This window comes from Felis catus, chromosome C2, assembly GCF_018350175.1.
Source record: "Felis catus isolate Fca126 chromosome C2, F.catus_Fca126_mat1.0, whole genome shotgun sequence".
In the NCBI taxonomy this organism is placed as follows: domain Eukaryota; kingdom Metazoa; phylum Chordata; class Mammalia; order Carnivora; family Felidae; genus Felis; species Felis catus.
The window spans coordinates 95,560,262-95,585,594 of NC_058376.1; the positions used below are offsets into that span (position 1 = coordinate 95,560,262).

The window sequence follows — 25,333 nt, forward strand, 5'->3', positions numbered from 1 at the left end:
GAGAATTTCACACATCAATAAGTGTGTAAATTATTCTTTCAGTTAGACAAATAAGCCAGTTGACTAAATTAATTCTAAATAATGAAATATTCAAAGAATTCTAGAGATAGGAGTCTGAAATTTAATTAACACTTCATTTACAACTCCCCAGGTGAGGAAACTAAATACATTTTAAATACATTTAAGCTCACCTCAGATTGTGTTTAAACAATAAGAAATATATGTATGTCATTCATATGTATATAGATGTGTATATATATATTTATCTCTCTCTACAGAGGGCCATTACCTATATTGTGAGGATGATGGGAAAACTAAAGATCATATTTTTAAAGTTAACTCATAGTACGCTTGGTCCATTATACATGTGACTTTTATTACTGCACTTGGATTAAATGCCATGAATGGAATTAACTATTGTTAAAAGTATCATTATAACCAGGGGCGCCTGGGCATCTCGGTCAGTTGGGCGTCTAACTCTTGATTTTGGCTTAGGTCACGATCTCAGGGTTGTGGGACTGAGCCCCGCATTGGGCTCTGCGCTGGCCATGGAGCCTGCCTGAGATTCTCTCTCCCTCTCCCTTTGTCCCTTCTACTCTTGTACATGCTCTCTCTAAAAAAACAAAAAATTAAAAATTAAAATAAAGAAAGTATCATTATAACCATATTTTAAAAAATCAATCTTTTCCTTCTGCTAGACATCGTCTTTTTGCCAGACCGATACCTGCCTGATGTTCGTTGAAACCTAGACCATGTAAAGTACCTGCATGCAGTATTTACCTAGAGATCGACACTTTTGAATAATCACAAGGAAGTGTGAAAACAGGAGTTAATTACTGGTATTATGTATACCCAAATCTATTTTATTTTTATTGGACTGAATGTCTGTGGTTCAAGTATTACCTTTTTGGGCCAACTATTTAATGCCTGATAAAGCAGGGCACATAACTCAGAAGCAAAACATTCCGTGAAGAATCATCATGAAAGAAAAGACAGGAGGAAAGGCTATTTCTGAAAGCCTACTCTATTACTAAAGTACATATTCATATCCTAAAACAGGCATACAGCCAGAATGAGATCTGCTCAGATCAATGAATTTCAAGGCAATAAAATCTGTATATTATAACCAGCAGATCAAGTCTTTTTTTCAATGCATCTACATGTTCTTTTCACCTACAGAAAGAACCAAATTAGGGGACTGGACCTCAAGTATTTAATAAATATGCAAGGTTCAATTATTTACAAAATAACCTGACAAGACGCAGAACTTAAAACATAGTTATGTTAGGTATCTCAGCATATGACTCAGTTCAGTGCCCCACACTTGAAAGAATCTACACAGCATAAAACCAAGGTTGGCCACCCTTAACATTTGCCTGAGATAGCATCACAACACTCCTCTCCCTGATGTTTGAGTCTGCCATAGATTTAGACTCATTCTGTTCCCACTGGACCTTCTTTCTGCTGCCATTCCACCTCTGGATACTGGGTTCAGAATACTACATACCACTCGTGAAAGTCCATGTATTCCCTGCTTTGAAGGGTTGCGTTGCTTAAAATATAGATTTGCAAAAAATTTTTCAAGAATGCTACAGTGTTTAGGTGGTCATCCTTTCAATATTAGGCCCAATCACAACAGTAATGGATTTCTGGTTTCTTCCTTTTTTCTAGGAGGCAGAAATCAGTGGTTACAGAAGCATATGCCATCCTATCAAGCTGCCCATCTTCAACTTCCACTTCTGGAGACGATGAAGTAACAAGAACTGATTTAACCCTCTACCTAAAACACAAAAAAACTATACAAAACAAGTGAAAAAAAAAAAATGGTTCAAGATACTGGAAATAAGCAACAAAGGATCAGCTGTCACTTAAATGTATACCTGAACAAAACTCAAAAATATTTATGAAACTACAAATATATCCAATACCCAATAATGCAAAAGTCACATTGTCTAGGATCCAATAAAATATACCCAGGCATGTGAAGAAGCAGGAAACTATGACCTACAACAGGAGAAACATCCATCAACCGAAATTAACCCTGAATTGACAGATGAAAGAAATTTATAGAAATGGTTACTGAAAGTTAGTGTAATTATATTCAATATATGCTCAAGAAGCTGGAGGTATTGGGCATGTTAAGTAAAGATGGAAGATATTTTAAAAGGCCCAAGCTGAACATTTAGAAATAAAAGCTATAACGTCTGAAATGAAAACTATACTAGATGGGATTAATGGCAGATTACACATTGCAGAAGAAAAAATTGGTGAACTTAAATACAAGCAATAAAACTACCCAAAATGAAATGCAGAGAAAAAGACTGGGAAAAAAAAAAAAAAAATGAACAGAACATTAGTGAGCTTTATGACACCTTAAGAGGCCTAATATTCACGTTAACCACAGTTCCCTAAAAGGATGTGGTGACAGAAAAAAAATTTGAAAAGCTAATGGCCAAAATGTTTCCAAATTTGATGAAAACCATAAAAACCCACGGATCCAAGAAGCTCAATAAATCTTAAGACACACAACATGAATAAAAGTGAACTAAGGCCCGTCGTTATCAAACTGCTTAAAACCGACAATAAAGAGAAAAATCTTAAAGGCAGCCCAAGAGACACATTACATAGAAAACAAAGGCCACTGACCACAGATTTGCATCAGAGACAATGCAAGCTAGAAGACGGTGCACAAAATGCAAAAACAAATTTGCTAACCTGGAATTATTTGCTCAGCAAAACTTTCAAAAACAAAGGTGACCTAAAGACAAATTCATAGTAGAAATTCATAGAAACAGAAAGGCAAATTTATAGAGACAGAAAGTATAAGAAAGGCATGTGAGGAGGGGGAAAGTGGGGGGAGTTAATAGGTATAGAGTTTGTTTGGGATGATAAAAAAAAAATTCTGGAAGAGGGTAGCGGGTATGTTTACATAAAATTAGGAATATGCTTAAGATCACTGAGTTGTACACTTAAAAAACGGTTAAAATTTTGTTAGGTATATTTTACCACAATAAAAAAAGAATTAAAAAAAAGAAGTACACTAGTTCTCTATGCGCATGAATAATGTGCATAGAGACAAGACAATACCCAGTGAAAAAAGGCAGTTTCAGAATATGTGCTTCAGAATAATGCCATTTATATTAATTGAATAGCACATAAAAGCACTACTTTGTTATTTATATATATAGAATAGTGACAGAAGGCATATTAGTGGTTCCCTGGGGATGAAGGGATATGGGTGAGAAAAGTTTGATTATAAACTTAACCTATTGGGGCGCCCGGGTGGCGCAGTCGGTTAAGCGTCTGACTTCAGCCAGGTCACGATCTTGCGGTCCGTGAGCTCGAGCCCCACGTCAGGCTCTGGGCTGATGGCTCAGAGCCTGGAGATTGTTTCTGATTCTATGTCTCCCTCTCTCTCTGCCCCTCCCCTGTTCATGCTCTGTCTCTCTCTGTCCCCAAAATAAATAAACGTTAAAAAAAAAAAAAAGTTAAAAAAAAAAAACTTAACCTATGGTAGTAGTTGTCCCTTAGAAAGGGAAGGAAGACAATGTAATCAGAGATGGACATGCCAACAAGAAGGCCAGACCTCGCCATAGAACAAAGCACAAGTTTGGGAGTCCTGGTGCCTTATCAGGCTCATACGGCCACTCTTGCTTGCCTCGCCTTTTAACTCATCTCCATCCTACCACTGCAAGGGATTTCTCCTATGTGGGCCCCCATTTGATCCCTCTGCCTGTCAGGCATCCACACAGCCTGCTATATAAGTGGCAGCAGCCAGAATTTACCAGGCAGAACACCTAAAGCACAGAGCTGGGGCAGAGGCCAGAACTAAAAGAAATACTTGAGTACTTCTCTAAGTCATCTAGCTGTCTTCTGTGTGGAGTACTCTACCCCTGGGAGTGTAGGAAGACTTTCCAATGATGACCAGGCAGAGACAGTTTTTAAAAGGTATCAATTTACAGGGACACCTGGGTGGTTCAGCCGGTTAAGGGTCCGACTCTTGATTTCAGCCCAGGTCATGATCTCGTGGTTTGTGGGATCAAGCCCTGCATCGGGCTCTGGGCAGAAGCCCAGAGCGTGCTTGGAATTCTCTCTCTCTGCCTCTCCCCTGCATGTGCACATGCTCTCGAAAGAAAGAAAGAAAGAAAGAAAGAAAGAAAGAAAGAAAGAAAGAAAGAAAGAAAGAAAGAAAGAAAGAAAACAGTATCAATTTCCAGACCCTCAACTTCCATGTAAATTCCTCTCTAAAAATCATCAGCCCGAGAATCTGCCTGAGGTACAATACCTCACTTCATCTCTTTTTCAAATATTTCTTTTCCTACTTTATTTTTAAAAAACAGTATTTATAGACCATATAATCCAGCCATTCATTCCAGTTCTAGACATATGCCCATGAGAAAAGAAAATATATCTATACAAAGACTTATACATGATTGCCAAGAAGTTTTATTCATAATAGCCCCAGACTGGAAACAACCTCAATGTCCATCAACAGGGGAACACATAAATAAACTGTGGTAGATCCACATAATGGAATACCACTCAGCAATAAAAAGAAATGGACTACTGATACACACAGTACACATTATCAATAATTTTGCCAAATGAAAGAAGCCAGACCAGTCCCCGCCCCCACAAAAAAAGAGTACATACTGTATGATTCCATTCCTATAAAACTCTAGAAAACGCAAACTAATCAACAGTGACAGCCAACAAATCAGTAGTTGCTTGGGATGGATGGGTAGGAGTGAGGAACTGCGAAGCATACAGAAACACTTGGGGGTAACGGATACGGTCTCCGGTCTCCATCTCACTTGTGGTGATGGTTTCCTGAGTGTCAAAACTCATCAAATTGTACACTTTTAATATTAACATGTACAATTTATTGTGTGTCAGTTATGCCTCAATAAAACCATTTTTTAAAGGTGAAAATAAGGACATGAAAAAGAGGAAAGAATAAATCAAAAGCAAACCTCTACTATAGGAAATGTTAAAAGAAGTTCTCTAAGCAAAAGGAAAATACCAATTACAAGGCAAGATCTGCTCAAGGAGTATGTAGATTTTTTTCTTATTGATGTCAATTTTCATTTTTTAATTTTCAGGTTTGGATCCATAATACTGCTACCTAGGTAACTGACATCACACTGAACATGCATTCAGTCAGAAAGTTTTCTCCTCACTGTTCCTTCTGACATGTTTGCCACTTAATATACAGTGTCAATATACAATGTGGGGTGGTAGAGAAAAAGTATGAAACTCCTAACACACCAGCTAAAAGAAAATCAGATGAAGGATGTTTGGAAAATATCAGGGCGCGTGGGTGGCTCAGTCAGTTGAGCATCCAACTTCAGCTCAGGTCATGATCTCGTGGTTTGTGGGTTTGAGCCCCTCACTGGGCTCTGTGCTGAAGGCTCAAAGCTTGGAGCCTATTTCAGATTCTGTCTCCCTCTCTCTCTGCCCCTTCCCTACTTGCACTCTGTCTCTCTCTCCTCTCTCTCTCAAAAAATAAATATTAAAAAATTTTTGAAAAGATGTTTGTAAAATATCGTATGAAATGTTTCCTTCCATCCTAAGTATGGTTTTGTTACATCTTGACATTCAATTGTCCACCCTATGAACACATCAGATTTAATCGTTTAACCTCGCAGATTCAGAAATACTCCACATATACTCTTTATGTCAAAGAATGCTTACCTGCATTTCAAAATTTCCATGAATCTCACCTACTGAACCCAACAGTAACATGAATTAAAGAACTACATCCAGGGGTGCCTGGGTCGCTCAGTAGGCAAGCGTCTGACTTCAGCTCAGGTCATGATCTCACGGTTCTTGAGTACAGGCCTGGCATCGGGCTCTGTGCTGACAGTTCAGAGCCTAGAGCCTGCTTCGGATTCTGGGTCTCCCTCTCTCTCTCTGCTCTTACCCCACTCATACTCTGTCTCTCTCTCAAAAATAAACAAACATTAAAAAAATTTTTAATAAAAAAAAGAACTACATCCAAATTATATCCTCTCCCACTCTCTGCAAATCATCTATTTTTTCCCTCACATAGTCTTTTACAGGCTGTAAATAACTTACATATGCTATTGCTGAAAAATATAACAAAAGGTACAATTTTTTGGGTGTCAGTTCTAGGCAATTCACCCTATAAATAATACAGTGCAGGTGCCCAAAAAACATATGCACAAAGATATTCTCTGCACTAATATTTTTTATACACTACAAATAATTCAAATATCCATCAAAGAAGGATTGATTAAATAAATTATGCACAACCACACTGGGAATGCAAACTGGTGCAGCCACTCTGGAAAACACTATTGAGGTTCCTCAAAAAATTAAAATTAAAAATAGAACTACCTTACGGCCCAGCAATTGCACTACTGGTGTTTATCCAAGGGATACAGGTGTGCTGTTTCAAAGGGGCACATGCACCCCAATATTTACAGCAGCACTATCAACAACAGCCAAAGTATGGAAAGAGTCCAAATGTCTATCAATGGATGAATGGATAAAGAAGATGGATGAATGGATAAAGAAGATAAAGATGAATGGATAAAGAAGATGTAATGCAATGGAGTATTACTTGGCAATCAAAAAGAATGAAATCTTGCCATTAGCAACTATGTGGATGGAACTTGAGGGTATATGTTAAGCGAAATTAGTCCATCAGAGAAAGACAAATATCATATGAAATATCATATGACTTCACTCATATGAGGACTTTAAGTCACAAAACAGATGAACATAAGGGAAGGGAAGCAAAAATAATATAAAGACAGGGAGAGGGACAAACACATAAGAGTATCTTAAATATGAAGAACAAACAGAGGGTTACTGGAGGGGTTGTGGGAGCGGGGATGGGCTAAATGGGTAAGGGGCATTAAGGAATCCATTATTGAAATCATTGTTGCACTATATGCTAACTAACGTGGATGTAAATTAAAAAAATAAACTAAATAAAAATTTAAAAAAGAAAGAAAGAAAGAAAGAAAGAAAGAAAGAAAGAAAGAAAGAAAGAAAGAAAGAAAGAAAGAGAAAGAAAGAAAGAAACCAAAGAAACATGAGAGCCAAAAACACTACATCAATATTGATTATATCCAGGGGGAAAAAGTCCTAGAAAAATGAAAAAGAAACTGAAAAAGGATATTAAAAAAATTAAATATGGACCATATGTTAAATAATATGTCAGTATCAAATTTCTTGATTGTGATGATAAAAAACGTTATGTATAGTCACATTATATAAACGTTATATAAATCTACACACACTGATACAGAAAGATATCCACAAGATGTTAAAGGAAAAAGTGGGTTAAATAGCAGCTTATACAGTATTTGGCTACTTGTAAGAAAGAAAAAAAGTGTTACCCTATACCTTCTAGTTGTACATTCACATGAAAAGATCATCAATTTGTTTAGAGCGGCTATTAGGGGGATCTGAGGATCCACAGAGACATTTTTTTCCTTCAAACAAATCAATATTTTTGTTAACATGCACTATTTTTTATTTATTTATTTATTTATTTACTTACTTACATACTTACTTATTTTGAGAGAGAGAAAGCACAAGTCGGGGAGAGGGACAGAGGTCACGATCTCATGGTTTGTGAGTTCAAGCCCTCATCAGGCTCTGCAGTTGCAAGGCCTGTTTGGGATTCTGTCTCCCTCTCTGCCCCTCCGCCCACCTTGCCTCACACAAGTGCACAAGCACGTTCTGTCTCTCAAAACAAATAAATAAACTTAAGAAAAAAAGAAATGTAGAAAATACTTAATATTTGGGGTGCCTGGGTGGCTCAGTCGGTTAAGCGTTCGACTTCGACTCAGGTCATGATCTCACGTTTCATGAGTTCGAGCCCCGCGTCAGGCTCTGTGCTGACAGCTGAGGGCCTGGAGCCTGCTTCGGATTCTGTGTCTCCCTCTCTCCCCCTCTCTCTCTGCCCCTCCCCTAGTTGCTCTCTCTTTCTCAAAAATAAATAACCAATAAAAAAAAATTTTTTTAAAGCACATCCTTATGGAAAAACAGTCTCAATTAAAATATGATGAACTATAAAGTCATTTATCATTCTCTGCCCCATATTCTTTCCCCACATGAGAAGGGAGGTACAATTGTTACAAAATTACTATTCATTCCAAAATGTTTAGTTAGATTAAGCAAACCAGTTTTCCCACAGGCACATCAAAACAAATCATTAAAACTGGTTTTAAACACAAGGAAAAAGAACAGTTGTCATAAATCTACTTAAAGAAATGAAGCAAGCTTATGATCATTACTCGCCCTAATATAAAATCCCACAATTAAAAGATTAGCTTCTAGAAAGTGTTTCTCATAAACCAGAGAAATTATAGTCCTGTCTTCCAGTGATTCTAGAGAGAATTTTTTCTCCAGATAAGCAAACCCCCATGCTTATATGGCTAAAAATAAAGGCAACACAATTACAACTGAAAAATAATTGCAAGGCGCTTAAAAATAATTACTACTGGTTCTATATACCTAAAATTAAGAAAAGACTGGTATCACAATTAACCAGGGTAAGAAGGATCACATGGGAATCAACACACCTTAATAGAAAGTTTAACCTTTTACTTGGATGGGGCTATAGTTTTGTAGTTTTCCCCAGAAAATTAGGACACTTAACAGCTATTTAGAGAGAAAGAACTTTGAATTGCATTATAAAAGGATAAGACTGTTTCATCAGATAATTAATTTAATTTACTATGTGCACCTGTTAATTAAAAGATGCTTTTATGTTAGGAAAAAACAGAATAAACCACAATGCCCCATGCTTAAATCTCTAATAACAAACATAAAACTACACTGTGGGAAGGCTTGCTATTAGCCTTCTGTACAATTCGCAAATGTTTTTTCAGTGTACCATACTGCTCTAGGCTTTGGAGCTCCATGGCAAAGACAAGAACTCTGTTCTCGTGGAACTTACATTCTACCATATAAATAAGATACAAAGTGAATAGAAGTGAAAGGCTTCTTGGAGACAGGACATTTGAGTAACCTGAATGACAGGAAAGAGACAGCCGTGTAACAATCTGGGAACAGAGCTCCCCAGGTAAAGACATTACAAAGTATAAGAGTACAATAAAAAAAATTTTAATGGATTATCTCTAAATCAATTTCTTTTAATAAAATGCATTATCTGTGATTCCTATGTGCACGAATTTGAAAACCACCAACTGAAAAAACCCTAAGTGGCAAGTAAATGGCATGAAGTGATCAGCACAGAATTAAAATTGAGAATAACACTGGGGCTGTTCAGTTGGTGGAGCATGAGGCTCTTGATCTCGGGGTTGTGAGTTCAAGCCCCACACTGAGTATAGAGCTTACTTTAAAAACATGAGAATAACATTAGCTCATGATAATGATCAAACTATTGATGCTAACTATATTGTATGTACTATGCTAAATTCTAAATTATATAGTCTCATTTTCAGCCTGAAGATACACTGTGAGATATCCACACCATTTAGAATCAACAAGATTTAAAGATTAAATTTAATATTTAATTATTAATATATAATACATGGCTATTAATATACAATTATTAATAAATATTTATTTAAAGATTAAAGTGGTTGAATAAAGATATTCAGTCTTACCCTTGAATAATACAGAATTTAAAAGACCAAGCTAGTATTTCACCAATCAGATTCCAAGAAAAAAAGTTAAACTCATAATATCTGAGGTGGCAAGGGCATGAGTGAAGAGATGCTCTCATTCAATGTAGCTGTGCCATACACTGGTTCAAACCTTTTTTGATAGCAAATTGTCACTAGCTACCAAAATTTATGAAGGGCATATTCTGTGAATTGGCTACAGAGAGACTCCCATACAATAGCACAAAATTACATATAAAGATGTGCATTATGTATTGTCTTATGGTAGCAAAAACATTGGAAATAGTCCAAATATCCATCAATAAAGGGTTAAATAAATAAATCATGAAATATCTACAACATGGAATATTATACAGTGCTTAAAAAGGTAATTATGGTGGGCACCTGAGTGTCTCAGTCAGTTAAGTATCCGATTCTTGGTTGATTTCCACTCAGGTCATGATCTCATGGTCATAGAGCTCCACATCAGGCTCCTTCCTGGGCATGGAATCTGCTTAAGATTCTCTCTTTCTCTTCCTCTGCCCCCCCCCCCCCCCACTCTCTATCTCTCTCTCTCTCTCTCAAAAAAAAAAAAAAAAAATGTAATGATGTAATTTCATGCACGTTGAAATGAAACCTTGTCCAACATAAGTACATGAATTACTTTAGAAAAACTTTTAAAAAGGTCTTTAAAAGGGTGCCTACCTGGCTCAGTCTGAGGAATGTGTGACTCTTCATCTCAGGGTCATGAGTTCGAGCCCCACATTGAGTACAGCAATTAAATAAATAAAACTGTTTTAGGGGCACCAGTGGTTTAAGCATTAAACTTCAGCTCAGGTCATCATCTCGCGGTTCACGAGTTCGAGCCCTGCGTTGGGCACGTGCTGACAGATCAGAGCCTGGAGGCTGCTTTGGGTTCCGTGTCTCCCTCTCTCTCTGCCCCTCTCCTGTTCACAAATAAATTCTCTCTCAAAAATAAAATAAACACTGGGAATGCAAGCTGGTGCAGCCACTCTGGAAAACAGTATGGAGGTTCCTCAAAAAACTAAAAATAGAACTACCCTACGACCCAGCAATCCCACTACTAGGCATTTATCCAAGGGATACAGGTGTGCTATTTAGAAAGGACACATGTACCCCAATGTTTACAGCAGCACTATCAACAATAGCCAAAGTATAGAAAGAGCCCAAATGTCCATCGATGGATGAATGGATAAAGAAGATGTGGTGTATATATACAATGGAGTATGACTCGGCAATCAAAAAGAATGAAATCTTGCCATTTGCAGCTACGTGGATGGAACTGGAGGGTGTTATACTAAGTGAAATTAGTCAGAGAAAGACAAAAATCATATGATGTCACTCATATGAGGACTTTAAGAGACAAAACAGATGAACATAAGGGAAGGGAAACAAAAATAATATAAAAACAGGGAGGGGGACAAAACAGAAGAGACTCATAAATACGGAGAACAAACTGAGGGTTACTAGAGGGGTTGTGGGAGGGAGGATGGGCTAAATGGGTAAGGGGCACTAAGGAATCTACTCCTGAAATCATTGTTGCACTATATGCTAACTAATTTGGATGTAAATTTTAAAAAATAAACAAAGAAAAGAAAAAAATAAAATAAAATAAAAAATAAACATTAAAAAAAATTTTTTAAAACCTTTTTTAAAAAAATGTCTTGGGGCACCTGGGTGACTCAGTCGGTTAAGCAGTCTGACTTCAGCTCAGGTCATGATCTCTCAGTTCATGAGTTCAAGCCCCACATCAGGCTTTCCGCTGTCAGCACAGAGCCCGCTTCTGATCCTCTGTCTCCCTCTCTCTTCCCCTCTTTTTCTCATGCTCTCTCTCTCTCAAAAATAAATAAGCATTTAAAAATAAATAAATGAAATCAAATAAAAAATGTCTTTAGAAAATGACAATGCATTTGAGTTTATCTATAGCTTGGAGTTGGGATATCTTTCCAGTGCTTTTCACATCAGAAAACACAGAAATGCCCCAAATATTGAGCTAAATATTATGACATTCCTTAAAATGAAATTCCATTCACATTACAATTAAGAGAAAGTCATAATACAAAACTAGTATATATAAGGTGTCTTCCTTTTTTTTAATGTTTATTTTGAGAGAGAGAGAGTGAGTAGGTGTGCACAGGGAAGGGGCAGAGAGAGAATCCCAAGCAGGCTCCACGCTGTCAGCGGAAAAATCAGATGCGGGTGATCCCACAAATAATGAGATCATGCATGACCTGAGCCAAAATCAAGAGTTGGAAGACCGATCAACTGAGCCACCCAAGCGCCCCTAATTAGGGTATCTTTAAACTATACTTCAATGACGTTCCATCATGTAAGATAAAGTCTAACGTGGTTTGCAAAGGCTTCCAGGATTGAATCCTAAGCTTCTCAAAGTTTAATATTCATGCAACTTGGGGCACCTGGGTGGCTCAGTCAGTTAAGCATCTGACTCTTGATTTCTGCTCAAGTCATGATCTCCCGGTTCAAGAGATTGAGCCCTGCTATCAGGCTCTGTGCTGAGAGCTTGGAGCCTGCATGGGAATCTCTCTCCCTCTCTGTCCCTCCCCAACTCATGCTTGCACATGCGTGCATGTGTGTGATCTCTCTCAAAATAAATAAATAAACTTTATTTTTATTTTTTTTATTTTTTTTATTTAATTTTTTTTTTCAACGTTTATTTATTTTTGGGACAGAGAGAGACAGAGCATGAACGGGGGAGAGGCAGAGAGAGAAGGAGACACAGAATCGGAAACAGGCTCCAGGCTCCGAGCCATCAGCCCAGAGCCTGACGCGGGGCTCGAACTCCCGGACCGCGAGATCGTGACCTGGCTGAGGTCGGACGCTTAACCGACTGCGCCACCCAGGCGCCCCTAAACTTTATTTTTAATAAATAAACTTAAAAAAATATGTATGCCACTCACCTAGAGTTCCTATTAAAGTGTAGGTTCAGATCCAGGGATCTGTGATGGGGCCTGAGAGTCCCATTTTCCAAAAATTCGCAGACCACACCAAGGAGCAAGGATCTAGCCCTCGTCCACACCTCTCTACACCTTGCACTTTAATTTAGTGAATTACCGCTCTTCCACATATACCATGTTCTTCACACCTCCGTCTCTTTTTTAAATTCTTCATCAAAAGTGGTTTTCCCCTCACCTCCTCCACTTCAAAAACTTCTACTCTTTATTTTTAGTCCAAACGTCACAAATATTTCAAGGACATGGAGATGTTGGCTCTTTTGGATTCCAAGATGCCTATGCATTTATGTTCAACTTATCACATTTGTTATTTACATGTCCATCTCCCTATGAGACTTTGAGTGTGAAATATACAAAATTTCTATCTTAGAGGCGCCAGGGTGGCTCAGTCGGTTGAGCGTCTGACTTTGGCTCAGGTCATGATCTCACAGTTTGGGAGTTCAAGCACTGCGTCCGGCTCTGTGCTGACAGCTCAGAGCCTGGAGCCTGCTCCTGATTCTGTGTCTCCCTCTCTCTCTGTCCCTCCCCCACTCATGCTTTGTCTCTCTCTGTCTCAGAAATAAACATTAAAAAAATTAAAAAAGAAAGAAAATTTCTATCTTCAGCACACAGATGTTCAATAGATGTTTTCTGAGTCCAAGTCATTAAGGTATCAAGTCTCTGCCACCACCTCTGAAATCATGGCTATCACAATCACTTTTATTCTGTAGCACTTTCTTTGAAGTATTTACAGTACTCAGCAAAAAAATACTGCCAGATTATTGAAGGTAATCTCTAAAATATAAGACAATACTCATCTTCAAAATTAAAGCAAAATGTAACACTATTTGATGAGATGTTTACATTAATGGTGGAAAACAAGTCACATTAATTTCACTCTATTTTGGAGTAAAAAGGACAAAACAAAGATTGTACCCTTTGGTATTCTTTTTATTTAAGTGCTTGAAGCAAAATAAGAATAACATAAAATTTCTAATATACCTAATAGTCCTAATTAATTTGAACTTTTACTACATTTTAAAAACAGGGGCGCCTGGGTGGCGCACTCGGTTAAGCGTCCGACTTCAGCCAGGTCACGATCTCGCGGTCCGGGAGTTCGAGCCCCGCGTCGGGCTCTGGGCTGATGGCTCAGAGCCTGGAGCCTGTTTCCGATTCTGTGTCTCCCTCTCTCTCTGCCCCTCCCTCGTTCATGCTCTGCCTCTCTCTGTCCCAAAAAATAAATAAACGTTGAAAAAAAAATTAAAAAAAATAAATAAAAACAAATGACAGGGGTGCCTGGGTGGCTTAGCTGATTAAGCATCCGACTCTTGATTTCAGCTCAGGTCATGATCTCACAGTTTGTGGGATGGAACTCTGAGTCGTCAGTGCAGAACTTGCTTGGGATTCTCTCTCTGACCCTTCCCAACTCATGCGTGTGTGCACATACTCTCTTTCTCTCTCTCAAAATAAATAAACTTTAAAAAAGAAAACAAATGACAAAATAGTATCTTAAATCAATGCTTACACAGGCAGCCCTCTCTTTACCACTCACCTTCCTCATCGATCCATTTCATGGTGAAAAGCTGTTCGTTGTCAAAAGAACACATGTCTCGAACCTCACTGCAAAGGCCCTCAAAGGAGATTGAAGGTTCAAAATGTGTTATCATGATATCCCTGAAAAAAAAAAAAAAAGGAGTTTTAAGTTTGACAATGACCAAAACTAATGATACTCTACATAACACTAAGTGCCTGAAAATCAGATGAACATCAGTTATTTTGTGAGTGCCTCAACATGCATTGCTTCCGGTAAACTATCTCCATAAAGTAAAAACAAAAAATCCATATTAAATAATGCTTAAAAGTAAAAATAGCGGGGGCGCCTTGGTGGCTCAGTTGGTTGGGCGTCTGACTCTTGGTGTCAGCTCAGGTCATGATCTCACGGTTTGTGAATTCAAGCCCCACATCGGGCTCTGTGCTGACAGCATGGAGCCTGCTTGGGATTTCTCTCTTTGGGATTTTCCTTCTCTCTCTGCCCCTCTCACGCTTTTTCTCTCTCAAAATAAATAAACTTAGTAGAAAAAAAAGTAAAAATGGTGGATTTGTGAGAAACTTTCATTCAATCTCCCTTCTCATTCAGGTAGGCCACCCTAACTGCTCTGATGGTTGTCCCACTTGGCTTTAATTTTGTTATCAAAAGCTCACTCTTTTGTGAGGCACTGCACTCCGCAGATGAACAGCTCTATTATTGATGAACTTCTGCCTTATATTTAACTGAAATCTTTTCCAATCACAGGTTGCAGATCTCCCCTCCCCCAAAAGTCCACCCGTCATCTAAGAAACAGCTCTTCAATAATTTGACCAAGACCTGTCAAGTCCTCTTCCCCAGCCCTCACTTCCACAAATTAACCACCCATGAGACCATCACCCATTCTTCGTGTGGCATGATCTTTAGACCTCACACCTTCATTTTCACCATTTCCCAAAGAATTCCCATTTGCCAAAATTGGGTTTAAAATAAGACTAATATTTTAGGTAGATACCCAAAGAACATAGGAACAGACATAAATGTGTATTTGTTTGTAGTAGTGTTAGATAAGCAACAGTATTCAAATAAATCTACGTAGTGGCTATTTAGTATAAAATTTAAAACCACAACAAACTGTTTTAGAGCAGAGGCCTGGGACTTCCTCCAAGGAGCCAGGAGAAGGCTCCCTATGATCACATCTCCACTCAGTAGCCAGACACAATCACCTTTCAAATGTAAGTCAAACAGACTGAATGACTCTGATAAAAATTTATAGCGTGATGCCTATGTGTCAAATTCTGTCCTAACAGTTTTACAAAATTAATGTAGTTCATGTCCTTTCTGTTTTAAACTCTTCAAATGCCTTTCTGTCTCATGAAGAGTAAAATCCAAAGTCCCTAGTGGAGTCTACAAGACCCTGGCTACCTCTCTGACCAACCTCTTCTACTACTTGAGCAGGTAAACCAATGTTTATAGTCTACCATCTACCCCACCTAGAATGTAAGTTTGGTGAAAGCAGGGATTTTATTTTGTTCATTATATTCCTAGCAACCAACACAGTGCCTGGCACAGAATGGATGCTTAAGAAATACCTGTTCAAGAAAGGAAGGAACTGTGAACAGAAATGGGTAGCTGCAACACAGAACACTGAGTAGGAAATAAGGAATTTCAAATTTTAGTCATCTGCGCAAAAAAAAAAAAAAAAAGGTTTAAAACTGGTCTTTATGGGCTATCAAAGGTAAGCAAAGAGCAGAGCCTCAAAATGGATTGCCCTTTTCTTGATAATCTTTCTAAGCATCTCACAGCTTTGTATCCCTGCCTCTGAGAACTTCTTGCCTTGGCTTTCATAACAGTAAGCTTCCCTGGCTCTCCGTCTGCTATACTGAATGAATGCTTAAGTTTCCTTTGGTCTTCAATCACAAGGTACTCTTTACATTCTCTCTCACATTCATCTTCTGTCATTCTTTCTTTCTCTCTGAAACTTAATTCATATTCAATGTTTTAACTACTATCTCTATGTAGAGGTCTCCTAAACCTGTAATTCTACCTTTTGATGATCTGGTTCTAATTCCCATTCTCAACTTGAACCCACCATTCCCAATACAAATACTCTACTGCACTCATCTGGTTTACTCGTAACTCCCACACATAAGACCTTGATGATCCAAATTTTAATACTTGGCCCAGTATTTAGAGAGAGGTTCAAGGCCCTCCCACTTTATAGAGGGAGGTGAGGATCAATTCTCTAATAGGCACTTCAACATCAACTTCCATTAAACAGTTTTTAACCACATAAGCCCAATGGTCCATACTTTTAAACCTGTCCAACATGTATCTTATGTTTCATCTTTTGTTATTTAACTCATACACTGATAACACATCCTCAACTAAATTGTATACAACTGGGAGACAAAAATCCTCAGACTGTTTCATAGAGTCACAGTACTATTAACATAATAAGGACTCTGAGACTACACTTCATATTAACTAACTCGAGAGTAAATAAATATTAATAAAAAATAATTTAATATCTAAAAATTAGAAATCCAATTGTCATGGTAGTAGACAGCTACAATTTGGAAGAACCTTAAAGCATTTTTTTGAAAGTAATAAAAAAATTCTCTTATTACGACCTACACTTTCCTATAACAACAGTTCTTTAAATTTGTATGTATATATGTATGCATATTATATATGTGTATATAACATATATACATAACAGTTTACAAAATACTTTTTAAAAAATATAAGGACTCAAACATTTCTTAATTGGATGTAGAAGAAATACTTTCTAAGAGAAATCCACCTTCAAGAAAATGTACTTTTGACAAGGAAATATCACTGTTTATTTCCTTTGCCTATAAACAGTTATAGAAAACTGAGTGTGCTCTGGGTATTTAAACAAACTTTATCAGGGGCGCCTGGGTGGCTCAGTCGGTTAAGCGTCCAACTTCGGCTCAGGTCATGATCTCACGGTCCATGAGTTCGAGCCCCGCGTCGGGCTCTGTGCTGACAGCTCAGAGCCTGGAGCCCGTTTCAGATTCTGTGTCTCCCTCTCTCTCTGCCCCTTCCCTGTTCATGTTCTGTCTCTCTCTGTCTCAAAAATAAATAAACGTTAAAAAAAAATTAAAAAAATAAATAAACTTTATCTATATAATCTTCACAAGAACTGTCAAACTGGACATACTAACCTATTTTACAGATTTAAAAATCAAAACAAAGGAATATTTGCCAGTCTCTCACAGTTAAAAAATAGAAGAATTCAAACCAAATCCTAATGACACCTGTGGTGGATGCTATGATCTGACTTTTCCCCTCCCCATCCCACCCTAAAATCCCCCATTAGCAATGGAGCATTTATTATACCAGCTGCTGGACATGTTACCAGCAGATAATCCCCAGCTGACAGTCTCCTTCAGAGATCTGAATCTCACCTATGGCCACACCCACTTCCTGGAGCAGCCCACAGTGAATGACTGATTCCATGTGGGGGTATAAAGGTCATAGACAACTCAGGAAGGCTCTGAAGTATTAACTCATCTTCAGAACTCCTGGGAGGGTCAACTGAGGGTTCTGCTGAGACTTTAGGGCATCTTGATTTCCTCCTACCTAAGCCTACTTCCTTCCCTTGCCTTCCCTTCCGTAGCCGTCGACCTGAGTAAATCTCCTGCACACGAGACACCACTTTCCACAGTAGCATCTACCCAATGCACAGCTATTCCTAGATGGTTTTTTGACAAGAACATAATGGTTACATAATCTCACTTTTAAAAGACTGGCTAATGAAAAATGAAATCCCTGATGAGGATATTAAATTAGTATACTCTGGGGTGCCTGGGTGACTCAGTCACTTAAGCATCTGACTCTTGATTTCAGCTTGGGTCATAAGCTCCCCGTTCATGAGTTCAAGCCCCACGTCAGGCTCTGCACTGATAGGGCGGAGCCTGCTTGGGATTCTCTGTGTCCTCTTTCCCTGCCCCCCTCCACTCTCATGCTCACTAAATAAATACTTTTTAAATAAAATAAATTACTCTACTTTAGTACATGAAGCTGGTTAAATTTTGTTTTTAATGTTTATTTATTTTTGAGAGAAGAGCACAAGTGGGTAACAGGCAGAGAGAGAGAGGGAGACACAGAATCGGAAGCAGGCTCCAGGCTCTGAGCTGTCAGCACAGAGCCTGATGTGGGGCTCAAACTCACGAACCCTGAGATCATGACCTGAGCCAAAGTTGGAGGCTTAACTGACTGAGCCACCCAGGAGCCCACTAGTTAAATTTTTTATTCTTCAGAGAAAATACTTTGCCAGCATATGTAAATTATACATATTTTAGTCTATCTCCCTTGACTAAATGTAAAATCCATGAAAGCAGGCACTTAGTTTTTACTCACTGCTATATCACCAATAACTGAAGCCGTGTCTGGCTCAGAGTGGACATTCAATTACTCTAGGTTGAGTGAATGGAGTTGTCACATGTTGGATCCTATGTGTTCAGTAAACGTAAAAAACGCTATATATTCACATAATACTTTAAATAGAAGCGAAGCCTGATTAGAGAGATAAAAAGTCATCTAACTTTCTAAAAGCAACACTCAGAGGCTTCTGGTGCATTATGGCAGAGGGAACACATATCTATATCCTTTCATGTGAAGGGCCCGTTGAAACAACAGACAAATGACAAATTATCAAAGTCTTAGAAAACAAAAAAGTCACCAGCAGCAGACCAGAAAGCATAAGAAAAATCGCAGATGACTGAAAACAGATGGGTAAAAGTGATTGAGAAAACATACTAGCCCCAAACAACACAGTTATGAGGAACCTTTAAAAGAGAAAAGTTTTATTGACACAAGATTACTTTTCCTTGTCTAAGCATCTAATCATACTACTTAGTTCTTCAAGTGCTTAACACTTACATAAGCATTCATTTCTTTAAAGAAAAATTTGTAAGTTAAAGAATAATGTTATAAACCTTTATAATATAAAAATTACTAAGAAAAATCAAGATGTAGAGAAAGTAAAAGTGTAAATTCAAAATGTTTCTTTCCTAGTGGAGAATCAATACTCTACCTAAAACCAATAATTTAAAAATAATAGCAGGGAACAAGAAACAAAACAAATATTCCAAATAAAAGATGGGCAAAGGACTTGAACCGACATTTCTCCAAAAAGGATATACAAATGGCTAACAAGCCTATGAAAAGGTGTTCAGGGTGCCTGGGTGGCTCAGTTGATTAAGCATTCAACTTTGGCTCAGGTCATGATCTCATAGTTTGTGGGCTCAAGCCCCGTGTCGGGCTCTGTGCTGACAGCTCAGGGCCTGGAGCTGGCTTTGGGTCCTGTGTCTCCCCCTCTCTCTGCCCCTCCCTGGCTCGTGCTCTGTCCCTGTCTCTCAAAAGTGAATAAACGTTAAAAAATTTTTTTAAAATAAAAATAAAAAAAGATGTTCAACATCACTGATCATCAGGGAGATGCAAATCAAAACCATAATGAAATATCACCTCACACCCATTAGTATAACTACTATCAAAAAAAACAAAAACAAAACCAGGGGCGCCAGGGTGGCTCAGCTGGTGGAGCATCTGACTGGATCTCAGGTTGTGAATTCGAGCCTCACGTTGGTCATGGAGCCTACTTTAAAAAAAAAATACAAAAACAAAAAAACAGAGAATATCAAGTGTTGACAAGGATGTGGAGAAATAAGCCTTGTGCACTGTTGGTGGGAATGTAAAATAGTTCAGCAGCTATAGAAAACAGTATGGAGGTTCCTCAAAAACTTCAAAATAGAATTTCCATATGGTCCAGTAATTTCACTTCCAGGTATATATCCAAGAGAACTGAAAGTAGGGACTCCAACAGATATTTGTACACCCATGTTCGGACTAGCATTACTCACAATAGCCAAATGATGGAAGCAACCCAAGGGTCTACTGACAGAGGAACGAATAAATAAAATGTGATATATAAACACGAAGGAATATTACTCAGCCTTTAAAAGTAAGAAAATTCTGACACATGGATGAACTTTGAAGACATTATGCTAAGTGAAATGGGCCAGTCACAAAAAGACAAATACTGTATGACTCCACTTAATTAGAGCAGTGGTTGCCAGAGGTTGGAGGGAGGAGGAAATGGGGAATCGTTCAAAAGGTACAGTTCCAATTTTGCAAAATGAAAAAGTTCTGGAGATTGGTTGCATGGCAATGTGAATATAGTTAACACTACTGAACTGTATAAGATGATAAATTTAGTTCTTTTTAGCCACAATTAAAAACAAAAGCAGAAGAAGGCACATAACTTACAAACATACCTATTAGAAGAACTAAAAATAGGCATGAGACATGGCAAGTAGTACTAAATTCCTCTTATTTCATATCTATCAACAGATATAATAAAACAAAACAACATTTTAAAAGTAGTTGACTCTAGGTGGTGGAACTGGGAATTGAGGAGAGACTACAGATGGAAAGATGTACTCTGTACTTAGACCTTTCTGAATGGTATAGATTATTGTTAATTTCTCTACCATATAAAGGTATGATTTTATTATAAAATTTGCTTTCTAATAAAAAAATAAAATATGAGGGGCGCCTGGGTGGCGCAGTCGGTTAAGCATCCGACTTCAGCCGGGTCATGATCTCGCGGTCCGTGAGTACGAGCCCCGCGTCAGGCTCTGGGCTGATGGTTCAGAGCCTGGAGCCTGTTTCCGATTCTGTGTCTCCCTCTCTCTCTGCCCCTCCCCCGTTCATGCTCTGTCTCTCTCTGTCCCCCAAAAAAATAAATAAAACGTTGAAAAAAAAAATTAAAAAAAAATTAAATATGAAACAATTTTTTGAAGTTTATTTATTTTGAGAGAGAGAGAGAGAGAGAGAAAACACTTGTAAGCAAGCAGGGGAGGGGCAAAAGAGAAAGAGAATCCCAAGGAGGTTCCACACTGTCAGCCCAGAACCTGACATGGAGCTCGAGCTCACAAACCATAAGATCATGATCTGAGTCAAGACCAAAAGTCAGATGCTTAACTGAGCCATCAACTTAAAATGACTTTTTATAAATAAAATTGTTTCAAATATTTTAAAATTTTATTTTAAAAATATAAAATAGTTCCTTCTTCTAACATCCTTACCTTACAACAATTTTTCTTTCAAAATACCTTCAAGTTTACTAGTATAAGGGATATAAGGATTGGGAGATTATATTTTAGAATTAAGTCAGAAGAGAAGGAAAGGTTTCCATAGAAGTTCTCTGGCAAAGTACAAGGATGACATCTTTTTTTGAATGCAAGGGAAAAAAATTAATATCTGGCATCATCAAAATATGACTTTCTTGGGGCGCCTGGGTGGCGCAGTCGGTTGAGCGTCCGACTTCAGCCAGGTCACGATCTCGCGGTCCATGAGTTCGAGCCCCGCGTCAGGCTCTAGGCTGATGGCTCAGAGCCTGGAGCCTGTTTCCGATTCTGTGTCTCCCTCTCTCTCTGCCCCTCCCCCGTTCATGCTCTGTCTCTTTCTGTCCCAAAAATAAATAAAAAACATTGAAAAAAAAATTTTTTTTAAATATGACTTTCTTATTAAGGTCCACATGGAGTTACAATTAACACGTACAGAAGCATGTCTGTATACAATACGGATTTTTAAGAAATCTTATTTTTCAAGAACTAAAAAACATTTATCACAACATACAAAATTTTTTTAAAACATCTGTATAATCATTAAAAAAACGTAAGTACAAACATCCTAAGGAGACTCGGGGAAGGAGTTATGCTTTATCAATGACCACTCCTTAAGTTCCAGGAACTAAAACATTTAAGGGAGTTTTATGTAAACACTTCTCTAAGTAATTGAGAAAGCACCATGTTCATACCCTCCACAAACACCAGATTCTTATTATAGCACTAAAGCTAAAAATGAGCTGCAAAATAAAGAAAGATATTACATTCTAAAGGTATAAAACAAATTATGCATGAAAGATTTTTTTTCTCTGGTTTTAACTTCAGTGTTAGCATACATTATCTTACCACTGGTCTTTGACAGAATATATTCTGCTTCACCACAAAGATTCCCAAAATGGAAAATTTAGATATAGTTTTAGCTGAATTTTTTAAAAAGAAAAAAAAAAGGCAGTTTTAATTTTGCTACTGGACCTCAGAAGACAAACTGCTTTGAGCATTCATTATGTTCCTCTGTTCTAAAATATAGAATCTAAAGTTTTTCCTTAGGACTAATTGCTCTTAAAAATAAACCTGAAAAAACCACCAGTTCAATCCTTCTGCTCTCTCAAAATAAGCTTTTCTCCAAAATTAAATGTAGCATGAACAGAAAAAAGTTTTATTTGTAATCACTGATATAAGAGATTTAGGCAGAATTATCCATGGATGGTAAAATCAGGGGCTGAAGGTTCTGGGGAAAGAGACTTCATATAAATCACAGTATCATTCCTCAAAGTAATTGTTATTCATTGACAGGCATAAAGCAAGTTCTATTTTTTAATGATCAAGAAGACAGAAAATTGGCTCAAAAAGAACTGTGAGATATGAATTTGACAATAAAGCAAAAAAGTGATTTTTAAAAGCCCCATCAATATAGTAAAAGGAGAAAGAGAAATTTTTCTGAAGGGTAAGACTCAGCTTTGTATGGTGGCTTACTAACCTCAGCGTTACCATCGATATGATGCAGATAATGATACCCGCCTCTGAATATTGTCATGAATACAAATAAGGGCAAAACACTTATCACAGTTCTTGGCACAACTGGGTACATTCTCAGAGTTAGTTTCTATGCTCTTTAGCATACATCAAAGAGATGAAAGGAGACTGGGTATCTTTGAAGATAATCTGTGAAATTTTTCTAATTATTGATAATATTTTAAGATAAAAGTTCACTGTTAAAATTCAACACTGGAAAACCCAGGCAATGGTTAAGATAAGAAAAGGGGGCGCCTGGGTGGCTGAGTCGATTAAGTGTCTGACTCTTGATCTCAGCTCAGGTCATGATCTCTCAGTCGGTTGTGAGATCGGGCCCCACGTGGGGCTCTGCACTGATCATGGATGGAGCCTGCCTAGGATTCTCTCTCTACCCCTTTCTTGCTCGTGCGCATGCTCGCTCTCTTCCAAGAATAAACTTAAAAAAAAAAAACGAGAAAAAGAAGTGAGATATATAGTAAACAAGAGGCACAACTGTTATTTGCAGATGATATTATCTAGCTAGAAATTCTAAGATAGTTAACTAAGAAACTATTAGAATAAGGTGACCAGTTCCACTTAAATATTCAAAAATAGATGGTATAAAATAAGGCTATGAGAATAAAAGTCCCATTCACAAAAGCAACAAAATTATAAAGCATTTAAGAATAAATTTACCGGGCGCCTGGGTGGCGCAGTCGGTTAAGCGTCCGACTTCAGCCAGGTCACGATCTCGCGGTCCGTGAGTTCGAGCCCCGCGTCAGGCTCTGGGCTGATGGCTCAGAGCCTGGAGCCTGTTTCCAATTCTGTGTCTCCCTTTCTCTCTGCCCCTCCCCCGTTCATGCTCTGTCTCTCTCTGTCCCAAAAATAAATAAACATTGAAAAAAAAATAAAAAATAAAATAAAAAGAAGAATAAATTTAATGGGAAATGTGCAAGATCTAAGGGACAGGCACCTTACTGAAAAATACGAAAAAAAAAATCAATAAATAGGTCTTATGCCACATACTTACAAGGCCAAGCTCAGTATTATAAAACTATCAGTTCTCACATTAACTTGTAAATTCAATGCAATTCCAAATCAAAATAATAAGATTTTTTTTTTTGAAACCTACAAAAACCTTCAAAAACTGATCTGGAAGACAAAATAAATGTGTAAGAATAGCCAAGAAAATCTGGAAATAGAAAATTAATGAAATGACCTTTCCATAACATATATCAAAATTAACCACAATAGGGGCGCCTGGGTGGCGCAGTCGGTTAAGCGTCCGACTTCAGCCAGGTCACGATCTCGCGGTCCGGGAGTTCGAGCCCCGCGTCGGGCTCTGGGCTGATGGCTCAGAGCCTGGAGCCTGCTTCCGATTCTGTGTCTCCCTCTCTCTCTGCCCCTCCCCCGTTCATGCTCTGTCTCTCTCTGTCCCAAAAATAAATAAACGTTGAAAAAAAAAATTAACCACAATAATTAAACCAATGCAAAAACACATTCCTCCTCAAAAATCAATGAAACAGAATAGAAAGTACTTATGTTCATCTGAGAAATTTAGTATAGAAAAAAGTTGTCCTTCAAATCAGTGGCGAAAGAACGTATTCAATAGCAGTATTAGAATACATTTTTTAAGAAATTAAGTTCTATCGATATACCACAAATAATTAAAACCCCCAAATATCAGATTTATTGATAACCACTTGAAAAGCTGCATAACAGACATAAAAATAGAGTATTTTTAATTTTTTTTTCAACGTTTACTTTTTTGGGGGGACAGAGAGAGACAGAGCATGAACAGGGGAGGGGCAGAGAGAGAGGGAGACACAGAATCGGAAACAGGCTCCAGGTTCCGAGCCATCAGCCCAGAGCCTGACGCGGGGCTCGAACTCACGGACCGCGAGATCGTGACCTGGCTGAAGTCGGACGCTTAACCGACTGCGCCACCCAGGCGCCCCCAAAATAGAGTATTTTTAAATGAGAAGTACATTTACCTAAGAGAACCCGGAAGCCATAAAGAAATTTTTAAAAAGACAGATTTGATTAAATAAAAATGAAAAACTCCAGACAAGCAACAGGTTAGAGAAATGCTGGCACCTTTTGTAACAGACAACATGCCAATGTCCCTTCAAATAAATGTATGAAAAAAAGAGAAAATCCAGTTGGACAACTGGGCAAAAGATATGAATAAACAACCCACAGAGGAAATAAAAATGATCAGTAATGTATAAAAAGATAATTGTAAAAAAAAGTTAACATTTGTTGCCTATTCTATTGGGAAAATTTTTAAAGACCAGTAATGTGCAATGGAAACAAAAGGAAAACACTTCACTGTAAACTGTTGTTCGGAATGTAAATTGATAAGTGTTTGGAAGACAGGGTCAAGTTTTAAAACAGGCAAATTTTGGACCATGTTTGCAAAAATATATATTAAATATGAGGATGTCACCTTAGCATAATTTGAAATAGTGATTTAATGAAAGCAACTTTTTGTGCTTATCAATCAGGAAAAAAGATTAAATTATGGGGGCACCTGGGTGGCTTAGTTGGCTGAGCGTCTGACTTCAGCTCGGGTCA

General features: G+C 37.9%; 1 protein-coding gene across 2 annotated transcripts in view; it reads right to left on the reverse strand.

Moving 5' to 3' along the window:
- PRKCI (protein kinase C iota) overlaps window positions 1–25,333 on the reverse strand; it is a 72,227-nt gene that overhangs the window by 41,220 nt on the left and 5,674 nt on the right. For both annotated transcript variants that reach the window (XM_003991921.5, XM_045037283.1), the window contains exon 2: window positions 14,133–14,254. In XM_003991921.5, coding sequence (XP_003991970.1) covers window positions 14,133–14,254 — 122 coding nt within the window. The remainder of the gene's footprint in view (window positions 1–14,132; window positions 14,255–25,333) is intronic.